The following is a 14,018-nucleotide window of genomic DNA, read 5'->3' as shown; positions in this document are numbered from 1 at the left end:
TAGGCTAAGATAAAAAAGTTGAAAAAAGTGTCTGGTACTATTTTTGTGCGTGTTTTGTCAAACATTTCCCTGTACATTGTGAAACACGTAATTACAATTAAATCATTAAAACTTAATTATCTAGACTAATCTTTAACTTCTCATAAACATTCAAATCATTTTATGGATAAGTAGCTGTCGTACCCGCTCTCGCGCGGGCAGTTTCATATTGCAAATCATATTTTAGTTTGTACATACAGACTAGACTAATATACCGTGAATAAATAAGCAGCATAGAATTTTGGATAGTGCAATATGAATCACATCGATTTGCGGCTTTTTAAACTTTTTTGTCTGCCTCAGCTCATCGTTAGCTAAAGAACATTGTCGCTGGACTGTTCCTTCGACTAACTTTGGCCAACAGGAATAAATGGGCTGTTGAGCGCCGGGCGAGAGGCCAGCGACTGACGATCGAAATACAATGTAAACAGATAAGGAATGAAACGCATGTATGCAAATTTAATCTTTTATAGTTTTCAGTATACATTCATTAAAGTGTCACGAATGAACTGAGGAGATTCTGTCGTTGGAAATGAGTCCAAATACGACATCATTCGGATTATTTTCAATAGTATATCATTTTCATTTGCAACATTGCGTATGAGTAACAATTGTCCAATTACACTCGAATTAGGACGCATTTTAATCGGGAGAATTTCTTCAATTCATTCATGACATTTTCATTAAAATATATTGCAAATTGTAAAAGGTTAAATTTTCATTCGTGCGTCATTCCTTATCTCATCTACGTCTGTTTAGATTGTACACCGATGGGTCGGTCGCTGGCCTTGGACGTTCGGCGAGAATCGAAATCTCGCCACGAGCCGCAGGCCGTAGCTATTCCATCGTTCTCCTCACAGGTAGAATTGCATGCGGGACATGAGGCAACAGCGTCAGAAAGACGATACTGTCTGGCAACAGTATCTTCGCGTAGGAAATACACACCCAGCTTGATGGTAACGGGGAACAAAATTTATTTGTGGGTACTGCCGCTAGATGTCATTATCAAGCCGTCCCAAATATTGATGTTGTGTTTCCGCTGGCATCCGATTGTTTACATCAGCGCTTCGATCGATTCGGAGTTGACCCTAAAGGAGTCTCCTCCCTTAACTTCAATGATTTTTCATACCGCCAATTTTAAAGTCTCCACATTTTTGAAGATATGTCCATAAAGAGGACAAATAGGGCTGTATTCTCATTTTTTCAAATTTTTCAATAGTGCGGCAGTATAAAAACAGGGCATTTATTTAAAACAATTGCAAAATAGATGGTTAAAAAATATCTTTTCTTAACTGAAATAATTTTTATTTGGTGCTCTTATGTCTCCACTGTAAGTATCGGCAAAGCTCATTTTGATCAGTTTGTTAGTTTAATAAGTATGATTTATTGAAAAAAGGTTGATCCTAAATTTCAAACAGCTGTAGAATCTGCAATTTTTAAAATTTTCAAAAATCCTTCGAGATACGTTTATATATCGATAAAGACTACAACATATCCAAATTGGAACAAAATGGTGCTCCAAAAGGTGTCCGATTTCGCGTGGAATGACCCACCTATTAATTCTTACGTTTAATTCTTTAATTTTTTATCTGACACAAAACTGTAAAATTTTGAATAAGATTGTAAAAGATCGTAAATTCTTTTAAAAAATTGACAGTTAAAAGTGTTTGCATTCAGATTTGGTAATCAAACGACAAGGAGCAATAAGAATTTTGTTCAAAGTACTGTACTATTAGTGCACAGTTAATGCATTATCGTTTTAATATGATTTATTAACTATGGACGCCTTTCATACTACCCACTATTTTTCACGATTAGGTGAATCCGATGAAGTTTCATTTTACTTTGATTCCATATTTAATATCGTCATTTTAATTATTATTATATGTATTTTTATTACAGGCAGAGAAAATGAAAAGAATTTATTTTTCCCTCCTACGGATTAGAATTTGTGCAAGATTTCTTTGATATAAACAGGTGTACTGCGATATTAATAATAACAACGAATATATTTAAATTAACACTATTGAACATTTTTGAATAAGTGTTTTGCATAAAACTCTGTACTCTCCACACTGATAGCTTTCTAATCTCTTTCTGCACCTCATTTCATAACTTCACTCGTGCTCTTCCTATACATCTTCTTCTTTCACACAGAAATACATCCGCATACACCCTTCTCCTGTCCATCTTTTCTTAATGCTCTCCTTTCAGCCTCCCAAAAAAAGTTGTCACGCATGTCTAAAGCCATCTATCGTCCTAACACTCGAACGCATAAACAGAACACAACTCTATTCATTCACCCCTAAATCGCAATCAGACCAAACCCAAACATTCTCTGGTCTAGTCGTCTAAAATTTTCATTATGCACTATATTGTTCTTATTTGTAACGTGTTTTTGCTTAATGTGCGACTGAATTATAGTTTGACTTATAGTTTTCTGATTACAAGACTGTCATTTCTTTTGTATTATTTCTGAATGGTCAATTGCTAACGTTTTTAATACTAAATAAATTAATTATGAGTAAGCAAGAGGCGCCAGGATAAATAGCTTAAGGGATTATATACCTTTCAGCTGTTAATTGAGGGGAGAAATAAGAATTGTTTGTATATACGGCATTATTGTTTATTAAACATTCAAGATATATTTCCTATTATATGTTATTTCCTTAGTAATATCTCAAAAATTGAGCGATATATCTATCATCAGAAGCTGGTACCGAAATGCAGTTTTCACAATCGGTACCAGCAATATTTAAAAATATATTGAACCAATTTAAATCAAACTTTGTGATAATATTCGTGACACTAAAATCTAGTATTTGACAAAGCGAATTTTTGATTCGTGCATTTTGTATTTTTTTAATAACAAAAGAAGTTGAAAGTTTATATCGGAAAGTACACGTTTAATATTGATATTTTCAAAATGGGCTTGGACAAGTACTAGTTGATTTCGTCTACTTTATTATAGAATTAACAAAACTTGTTTCAGATAAAAGCCCACAAAGATATTCCAGCTACAGCAGATGGTATTTTGATGAAACGAGTTATAATTAAATGGCAGCCATTTTCCCAGCGGTAAATTTCCCAGAAATGGTGCCATAATTTATTTGGTGACGTCACGGCTGCCAAGTATCACTCTTTCAACTAGTTTAGGCCAAATTTCAACTAGAAATGACACGTAGTTCACGTTTTATAAACGTTTGAGGCGAGCATTGTAGCAGTTGCCACAAAAATGAAAAAAAAAAAAAACGAGTGCAATAATAAAACTTTTTATTTAAAGAAGTGAACGATTGTTCAGATCAAAGTAGAGCTCGATTAAGTCCATGGAAACTCTGCACCAGCGTTAAGGACCATTTATTTCTGGATAAATGTGTTTAAACGTGGCCGAAGATCCACTGAAGATGAAACGCGCTCAGGAGGTCTAGTTGAGGTCACGAAGACGGATATCGTCGAAAAAATCCATGGTATAGTTTCCGATGCTACTATGCAACGTTATTGGACCGTTTAAAAGAAGAGCTGAAACGAAAACGACCAAGATTGGGGCACAAAAAGGTGTTCTTTCACCAAGACAACGCGCCGTCCCACAAATCGTCCGTTGCAATGGCAAAATTGCACGAAATAGGCTTCGAATTGATTCCTCCGCCACCTTATTCTCCGGACTTGGCCCCAACCGACTTCTTATTCCTATTACGAAACTTGAAAATTTGGCTCAGTGGAAAAAAATTCTCATCGAATGAGGATGCCATCGCCGCTGTTAATACGTATTTTGCAGCCTTTAACAAATATTTTTTTTCGACGGGATAAAAAAATTGGAAACTCGCTAAACCAAGTGTATAGTCCTGAATGGAGACTGTGTTGAAAAATAAAATCGATTTTTTCCAAAAAACGGTGTTTAACTTACTTTTTTACCATAATTATCAAACTCGTATGTCAAGATCGGGGTCATCGGGTGTGGACTTTTCGAAAGTTTATCCCTGTTTCTTTGTCTGGTGAGTACGATTCGCCGCGATTTGTCGAGCTCTGTTCATAAGAATTGGAAAATATCGTAAAAACTAACCGATTCGTTGAGGTGTGGCATCGCTGGCTTGGCGTAACACTGGCGGTCGTATACTGAAGTCCCCCAAAGAACCGTCACTCTGGCTGCGACAGGTGATCGCCAGCTGGCCGAATAGGTCGCGTAAATCCTTTCGGGCTCTCAGGCTGAATGAGCGAAATAGTGCGACGAACTCGACGAAGTTTAACTGAGTTTCGTACATTATGGAAGTTGTTCGCGCTTTCACTTGCCATGGTGCTTCCAATCCACCTGACATTCCAGATCCATTCTTATCCTTGTCTCTGGCGACACATAATAGGCTGCACAAATAGAATTGAAAAGAGAGAAATCTGATTAGTTCAAAGTGTAGGTACTACGAATAATTATCGAACGAATCGTCTAGACTTAATAATTTTAATTCCAGATAATTTTGTCTGTTAGAATAAATGAATAAATTGATTATTTGAAATCGCGTGAGAACAGCTATATATCAGTATATTAGTAAAATATGTTGGAATTTTTTCAAATGGAAGAAGTGTGATGAATTCTAATTACTTCGAAAATTAACAACAATGAACGTTACAAATATTTTCCCTAGTAAAGATAGAAAAATGAACAATGATAAACACAGGATCAATATTTTTATTGTCACATTTAAAAAAAAAAGAGTTCAGCACTAATTAACAATGTCTGAATTATGAAAAACTGTATTACTGTTACTGTTACTGTAAAATACAGTATCACTTTGAAAATCTGAAATTTTTACTTTCCTTCTCATTTGTAGGAATCGTTTTTTATTCTGGCATTGCTCTAAAGCAATGTTTGAACTGGTATAAAATGCGTCTATATCCTAACTGATTCAGCATACTTTTTGTTATTTTCATATTGCTTTTTAATAAAACTTTTACTAACAAATTGGTGAAGTTTTTTTTATGAAAATGAGACGATATTCGGATAATTTTAACTAATATTGCTATTATGTATAGAGTAAGGTTGTATTTGTTCTCATCTAGACCAGAGAAACGTTACAAATTCATTAGTAAAAGTTCTATGAACGTATAAGGCAAAATAATTAACTTTCAATATTGTATTTGTTAACACATAGATGTTTCGTATACTTCCAGCGTTCGTCCAACAGGTCTCTGCTTAGTGCTCTATCTTGCTTAATCTCGGTACGTCCTGTTTTTTATACCTGCCGGATGGCAAGTACGCGATAAATGTCTGAATCAATAGTAAAAAAGGGTCGTTGTTTGATTGGAAAGGTTTCCAAGCTTCGGGCACCTCGATCGATCTTGACCAGACTTTTTCGAGGTTTTTGAGGAAATACTGTATTTTACACCCGAGACAAAGAACCATCGAAACATCTACCTCTGAAAGCTGGTGTAAGGCAAGTTCGAACTAATACTTCGTTCGGCAGAACCAGGAGGACTGCGCGGAGGAACTCGATCTCTCGTAGACCGTGGGGATGCTGGTATGATTCTCGTCAGGCTTTCTCTGCTACCCGTAATCTGACGTAGAGGGGTCGCTGATAAGCCTCCTTCTGAGGACGAGCAGTCATACTGTTTTAAGCACAAATCCTGTTTTGAACAATTATGACTTTGGTATAGTGTAAGCGTTAAGTTTAATCTGTACAGTATAATCTAACTATTGTATAACTAACAAACAAAGGGTGTCCCATCCAATTGTAAGAACGAACACCTAAATATCTTCTTGGTTTTTAATGATATGAGAAATGTTTCAAACATAGTTTAAATGGTTTCAGAAGAGGAGTATAGTATATGAAACATTTTATTTATGATCATTTTTTGCTAACTTTTTTGGTCACAGGAATTTTTTTTTCAGGGAGCATATACTTTTTTTTTGTTGCATCATATAGTACGTGTTAAGGTACATTCTAATAGATATGTCTAACTTATAACCTTCAGGTAAACTTGAACATTGAAAAAATAATGCAATTCTGGAATAACGGTAGGATGGTATGTGAACTTACTTTCTATGTTACAAATGCTGAAAGTGATGTTCATCGATGGCGATACACTGTCTAATAAACGAGAAATCACAGATTGTGATTTTAATCGTTTCTATCTCTCCTGACGTTATAGCCGCACTTTCTTTGCTAGTGGTGAGTTGCTGTTGGTGAACGTCTTTTTTTCATTAGTCGTTTCATTATTTCATTATCTTTTCAATGTTCAAGTTCACCTCAAAGTCATAAGTTTGAATGCATCTCAACATGAGTTACATGGTGCAATAAAAAAGGTACATGTTGTTTGGCAAAAAAAATAATGGCGACCTAAAAAAAAATTGAAAAAAATGATCATACAAATTTGTTTCAAATACGATATTTCTGAAACCATTCAAACTGTGATTTAATTATTTCTCATAATCAGTAAAAATAAAGAAGATATTTAGGTGGGACCCCCTGCACAGAGTTGGTTACAATTTTGTTCGAATAACACATAATGAAAAGCAGCAGCATCAAAGATTGTCATTCTAACCTTCAAATAGTTAATACGATTAAATAATTGTTTGCTAAGTGTCTACTCATTCAGGCAGTAGTATCATTTTATTGGAAGAATTGTAATTTCTACGTTCAATCGATTAAAAATAACGTAGTACTTTTTTTATCTTTTATTTGTTATTCGAAACTCTTCATCTAGATAATGAATTTGCCCATCTCTGCCCCTGTATTATGATAAAGGCCACATATTAACATCTGTGCATTTAGGAAAATAAAATAAAAATAAAATAAAATACAAATAACACATACACTATCTTTCGTCTTTATACCTTAAATCAGGGCTACACACGTGCGACAGTGAGCAACGTGCAATCGAATTTCCACTTGAAACCCTCAAAAAGGGTCCATAAATAATTATATCATAATATAATACATGGTATATAATTTTCTTTCTTTTAATATAGTAATTAATGTTCCGATAGGCATTAAAATTTAAAATCCCGGATATTTCCACTTGAAATGTGGACGCTTTCAACTATTTCTCATATTGGATACGATATCCCAAGACAAAAATTTCTGTAAATTATAGACTGTAACCGCAATCAAGAAATAAAGATAAAATATAGTTGTACAAAGTAGGAATCTATTTGTGACATAAAATAATTTATAAAATACGCAGACTTAACTTATAATTAAAATACGATAAAAAAAGGAGGCTGACACGCTGGGCAACGGAGTGAGCAAGCGAGCAACATTGAAAACCCTGGATCATTACAGAAAATCCCCTCAGACGTGCCTGGACGCCCTAAAAAAAAAAAGAGGACAAATCCGGCGAAACCCGGATGGATGGCAGCCCTAGGTACGCATGGCAACAAACAGACATTCCTTCTGATATTTTCTACGATGCGTTCAGAATGTTCGTACTCGGCTTGGAAGTTGTTCATTGTGCGTCGACCCATTAAAATTGACCCTTTCAAGAGTGTTCTGCAATGCGCGTTGCATGTGTGTAGCCCTGCCTTTATGATCGACTGTCCTTCAATAACGCATTCTTTCGTCGCATTCACGCAGCATGCACGGCGCACTTCAGGCTTGACAACAGTTTGGCGCCGAAGTGTCTATGTTATAGCTTAGAGCTTATAGGTTGTGCTGATACAGTGACTATTAAGGCAGATCCATACTAACGGTCACGGCACGGTCAGATCACGTTAAATCCGGAAGCGGTTTTTATCGCTCACACGTAATTCAATGAGAGAAGTATAGGCTAAATTCAGATTGATCGTGATCTGACCATGCCTTTGACCGCTAGTGTGAATCTGGCGTTGATCCGCTCACACACGAGACAAAAACTCTCTTTAATAAAAAGCTTTTCTAAACAATCACGAGTCTGAAATAGAAAAGTTCCGACACCACAAATAATTTCAATAAAATGGACAGTAAAAGAAGCGCAGAACATTTGTAAGTGAATGTTTAAGGGAGTACATAAGTATTAGACAACTGAAATGAACAGTTTCTTTTGAATTCGATTGTAGAGCGAGTAATAACTCCAACCATTTGCTCTTTTAACAATTCTTTCATAGGGAGGTAATATGTATTTTAAAACAGGAAAATTCACTAAATATTACAAATTAATTTAAACACGACACATCAAAGTGAGTGCTTGCGTAGTGTGCGAGTCGATGTGATGAACACGATTCTCATTGAACGACTCATCTAAAGGAAAAATTGTTGTAAATGTAATTCTTAAAACACAAAATTAACAAAGTGGAACTTGGTCGAAAAATTTTAATAAAAATGCTTGGAATTATACAACAAATATCAACTTTGAACGTTTTTCCTGACATAAATCTGGGGGAAATGTTTAATAAAATTGTTTATTGTCATGCTATCTTAATAAGCAAGTTCCACTTTGTGGGCAAAAGTGTTTTGTAGGTTCACTTCAAATTACAGCAAAAAGTATCGATCCGTTCTCAAATTATGATGTTCACCGTTTTGAAAAAAACGGCTTTAAAGATTTGGATACATGTGTAACTGCATTAGTCCCGCCGTCACTCCCTACGCTGTAACTTCCGTAATTTTGCGAACTTTTCAATGAAATTTTGTTTAAAAACATTCTTAAGGCTTTCATAAATAATCGAAAAAAAAAATTTCGAGTTTTTGAAACCGAAATACCTATATACCCCCTTAAAAGTAACTACAACTATCAAATAAATGTTCGTTCTATTCTAGAACAATAACGTTACCGGTGAAATATAATGTACAATGTACAAACCTTTGTTAATGCATGTATATTGCCTATAGATTTCGTTTTTTTTCCCTTAACGTTTCGTTTGCGAAGAGTGCTACTCGTTGGTGAAAGTGTTCCGATAGTTTCATTCGTGGACCAGTCACGGCCGCCGAAAGCCCTTATAGCGTCCGCCGTCATTGGCTCCAGGCCACCTTCTTCAAAATAAAGCTGAAGGTATTTTTCTTTCAACCATCGTGATCTACGATCCGTTAGTTGTTGTTGCCGTTTCAGGCCTCGTAGGATCCAACAAAGACCCATGTACCAAATTCTGAAACGAATAAAATTAATATTTACTTCACGCGTTCGATACAGATCTTCATTAAGTCGCTGTTGGAATTTCAAGGAATATTCACATTTATAATTTGGAGATTCACATTTTTGTTATTCTAGGTACTAAATGTGTTTAATCTTTTGGTCAGAGCTTCACAAAGGACAGAAGTGTAGCAACTTGAATCACAAAGTTTGTTATTAACCCTAGGATGCATAACGTGGATATTTTATACCCAATTGAATATCTATTCTTAGATTTATTTTTTGTATAATGAAATAATTGCATGTGGCTTTGTATATTCCTTCCTTGCAAATTCATATATACAGGGTGGTCCACGCAACTTGCATACCTTAAATAACTTTTAAAGTATTCATTATATGAAAACATTTTTGATGCAGAAGTTGCATGCGTTGGAAGAATACATTATGGAGTGCATATCATTTTTTTGTAGTTGGAGGTGTTTTGGAGATTTCAAGGTCAACTTCGTCATTTTAAATGGAATGTTATATTTTTCTGTGCTAAAATATTAAGGAGTGTTGAATTCTGAGCACAAAAGTATTGACCTTTATTAGCTCTGAACCTCATATACCACGAATAATTTTACTTCGTTTCTTGAAACTGTACTGTGTGTAATATCAAGTTGGAGCATAAAAGCTAATTGCATAAAATGCAATAAAAGCTATAGCTACGTATGCCGAAATTTATCCGAAACGAAATATTACGCACAGTACATTTTCAAGAAACGGGGTGAAATTATTCCTGAATTACTAGGTTCAGAGTTAATAAAGGTTAATACTTCTTTACTCAGAATTCAACACTCTTCCATATTTTGACATACAAAATATAGCATTCCATTTAAAATACCGGAGTTGACTTGGAAATCTCCGGAACGCCTCCACTTCTAAGAAAATTATATACATAATGTATCCCTCCAAACCATGCAACTTCTGTATACAAAATTTTGTCATACAATGCATACGTTAGAAGTTATTTAGTGGCTTAATAACAGAATAATTCATAAAATTAAATGGTTTGTATTTTATCGCAATTTTCATAAGGTGGATGTGTTGTACCCATGAATTTGATATGCACAATTCACCCTGTACAGATTTGGTTTACATATCCAGTGGACTCTAATGTTTATTATTTCTAGGAACCTAACTAACATTTTATACAGAGATTACCTGTATCTACAATCTAGTCAAGTTTCCATACATATGGACGAAATACTTGACTGTCGTGATGTAAAGGTCTGCATCGAGTAATTCTGGGTATTTGTTAGAAATTCATATTCAGAAAGTCAACTTTTCTGAAGTAGTACTTTTGAAGCTTGTTGATATAAATATTTTTTCTGTTTTCATAGTTTTACGATATACTAATAAACGTACGTATCTATTAACATTTTGTACTGAAAGCGTAAGAAACAACATCACACACGGCATGATTTGCTAATATTTGAAGTTTTTCTGCTGGCTCATTGTTTTAAGACAAACTATTTTATACGTCACAAATGTACAAGGCATGGTAGTAATATACATCGAATCGGAAAATTAGTCTGGCTCTTTCCAATACCGTAATTAATGTGTTTCTTACTAGCAATTACTACTTTTCCAAATATAAGTTTGTATGCAATTATTGTGGAACATAAATGACATTATACCATTGTCCACGATTGTAAACAGTAACGTAAGTAGAAATATCTATTGATTGTCAGACAGATGAAACAAATAGTGTTCAAGTACCGGACATGTTATCAAATTTTGATCTAAATTGTATCTAAACTTTACAACAAAAAGTGATATTTTTCTTTTTCGATCTATTTTCGTGCGTTTTTCGGATGTATTATTATTATTTATTATGAATGTTCGCCCTAAGACATTACATGGCTTCCTTTCCTAATTTACAATACATTTTCTTTTGTATCATTCCCTTTTTATCTCCTTTCCCTCTCTTTTGTTGTCCTCTTTCCTTCCCTATTTCTCTCCTTTTCCTGTCCTCCTGCGACCTTTCTTGTCTCCCCGCCAACCGTTTATCCTCTTCCTCTGCCTTCTTATTTCTCTTTTTCCATTCCATAATCCATTCGTACCCTTCCCCCTTCATCCCAATAATCTCATTCACTTCTCCTTCCCATCTCTTGATTTCTTCATACTCTTTCGCCACATGTTCCACTGTATCTGTGAATAGTCAACATCCCGCTTTTTCTCTCTCCATCCAGTACCTATTCGACCTTTTTTCACACCCACAACTCATCCTCGCTATGTCCTTAATCCATTGCGTCCTGTTTTCCCTTATCAATCTTCTATTTTCCTCCTCTCTATTTCTGACCTTCTCTATCCAGTCCACTTCTTTCTCGATCCATCTTTGAATATTTTCCTCCTCTGTCCCATGCTTCTCACGTTATTTCTCCCACACTGTTTCTACTTTCTTTTGTTCATCCCGTTTCCTTTCTTCCCAGCACCTTTGTAGCAGCTTGTTTCCTTCCCCTTTCCTAATTTTTGCTTCCCATTTCATTGTTCTTAGTGCCATCTGTCTTCCTTTGTTTTCTTTCTTCATTTCCTCGCTCACTATATGTATATCCTGTTCTACTATCCAGCCCTAAAACCCATCGCATGTACTTTTCCTCTAGTTTCTCTATCTCGTCCCGGACCTTCCAGCTCCACAGTTCAGCCCCATAAGCCACTATTCCGCCTACTATTGCGTCGAAGAGCTTCATACTCCATTTAGTATCCGCCTTAAACTTCTTTTCTCCATATTCCCCATACTCCTCTCATTGCTATTTCTGCTTTGCTAACTCTCTCTTTCGCGCGGTCTCTACCCCCGTTGTTTCTTCTCACTATATACCTCAGATATTTGAACTCCTGTACCTTTTTTATGCTTTCTTTCTTCTATTTCCAGTCTATCTTCTTCTTTCTTCCTCCACCCTTTCGAAACACCGTCATTTTCGTTTTCTCCACGTTCAGCTCTAACTTTGTCCTGTTCAAGTACCTCTCTTGCCTTCTCATCATTTCCTTCATAGCTTCTTCTTCTGCGAACAGCACGACATTATCCGCATACTTCAGTGACCAGGTTCTCCTATTTACTATCTTGACTCCCCCTCCACCTTTTCTCAGCTCCTCTTCTAGGTCCGCCATATATATATATATATATTAAACAGAGTTGGGCTAAGTGGACACCCCTGTCTCACTCCCTTGTTCGTCAAAAATTCTTCTGCCTCCCTATCCCCCATACTCACTCTGTATTCCGTTTCCTTATATATCCTCTTTACCCTCTCTATCAGCCCTTTCATTATTTTTTTCTACCTCATCGCCTCCCACAACTTCGCCCTATCTATCGTGTCGAATGCTGTCTTTAAGTCCACTGATAATCTGTATACCTATCCGTCTTTTTTCCCTATTTTTCTTCCTACTTTAGAATGCATATATTATCCATCGTTCCTTTACTTCTCCTAAATCCCGCATGTGTGTTCCCTCATACTTTCTTTTCCTCTCCGCCCTTCACTATCCCTTCGTTATCGGTACCCCCTATAGTTCCTTACCTCCTCCACTTTCTCTTTTTTAAATATGGGTGTGACAACTTCCTCATTCCACTCTTCTCGGTAGTCCTCCCCTCTCCATACTTTCTTCAGTGCCTCTGCTAGCTTCACCCTCACCCCTTCCCCTCCATACTTTCACACTTCGTTTTTCAGTCCATCAGCTCCCGCCATTTTCCATATCTTCAGCCATATTTTAATTTGTGTGTCCATTTCTGTCGGCGTAATTTCCTCCACTTTATGCCTTATCCTGTACCTATATTACTCAATTCCTTCTTCCGTCCAGTCCTGCACAATTCCTGTCTCCTCTCTCCTCTCTATTCTTTTTGTTTTTTCTCTTATCCTTACCGTTATTGGTTTGTGATCCGAATCTATTCTGCAACACGCTTCAATTCTCTCCGCTCTTTCCCAGACTTCCTTATTTACTATTCCGTAATCTATCACTGATTTCTTCCTTGTCTTTTCATAGGTCCATTCTCCACTCTCGTCACTCGGCTTGTCTCCATTCAATACCGTCCCTCCCCTCTCCTCCAATAATTTTATCATTTCTTTTTCTTCCTTGTTAAATATTTTGTCCCTCAACTTTCTCTTCTCCGTTTCTCCGCGCTTCTCGACCCACATCTGTCCTCTCTTATTTCCTATTCTCGCATTCGAGCTCCCCCCCATCAGTAACAGTTTTTCCTGTCTTTCCTTTATTTCTTGGTCCAGTCTCTTCAGTTCCTCATTCCTTTTGTACACCATCCATATTCTCAATTCTTCTTACAAGAAGATACATCTACACTGTTACTTTGCATTATTCCTTCCTTTGCGGATTTCCCCCCTTTTCCTCCATTTCTTCCCTGACCCCTGTAATCATCCCCCCCTGGCTCTTCCCTTCTTTTTTCTTTCTTGGACCCCTTTCTTGCCACCGGTATTCTCTCGGTAGCTTCTTTTTCCACTCCTGCCATTCGCTTTCCTCCAGCCACGTTTCCACCAAGTATACTATTTCGTGCCTCCACATATATTTCCAGCATTCTTCATCTTTATTGTTTACCCCCGTAACATTCCAGAATAGAATATCCGTCCCTTCCTTCTGCGCTGACTCCCTCACGCTTGTCTTTCTCTCATTTGCTCCCTTTTCCCTCTTCCCTCTCTCTCCATATCGTCTCCCTCTTCCCCCCTATCCTCTTCCTGTTGCTCTTTCTTGCGTTCTCTTTGGTTCCCCTACTAGCTCCCCCCTCCAATCGTCCCATTTCCATAGTGTCTCCCCTATCCACAGTTCTCTGTACTCTACTTTCGTTTTGTTTCCGTGGTTTCCTTCTTCCTTCTCTCTTTCTTTTATTTTTCCTTGTACTTCTCTTTTCCTGCTTGTTAGATCATCATCTTCAAATATCTTCATACTTCCAGTTTATCCCCCCCCCC

General features: G+C 36.5%; 1 protein-coding gene across 1 annotated transcript in view; it reads right to left on the bottom strand.

The window, feature by feature from the left end:
- Positions 1–14,018, bottom strand: part of LOC107193182 (1-phosphatidylinositol 4,5-bisphosphate phosphodiesterase epsilon-1-like) — a gene marked incomplete at both ends in the record, with an annotated part of 68,087 nt that overhangs the window by 24,501 nt on the left and 29,568 nt on the right. The window contains 3 exons of the mRNA XM_015582585.1: positions 4,100–4,395; positions 5,444–5,652; positions 8,803–9,085. Of these exons, the coding sequence (XP_015438071.1) occupies positions 4,100–4,395; positions 5,444–5,652; positions 8,803–9,085 (788 nt within the window). The remainder of the gene's footprint in view (positions 1–4,099; positions 4,396–5,443; positions 5,653–8,802; positions 9,086–14,018) is intronic.

The sequence above is a fragment of the Dufourea novaeangliae genome, unplaced genomic scaffold, assembly GCF_001272555.1.
Source record: "Dufourea novaeangliae isolate 0120121106 unplaced genomic scaffold, ASM127255v1 scaffold681, whole genome shotgun sequence".
NCBI classification, from domain to species: domain Eukaryota; kingdom Metazoa; phylum Arthropoda; class Insecta; order Hymenoptera; family Halictidae; genus Dufourea; species Dufourea novaeangliae.
The sequence above is the reverse complement of the archived record's forward strand: the minus strand, read 5'-3'. Positions and strand labels throughout refer to the sequence as shown.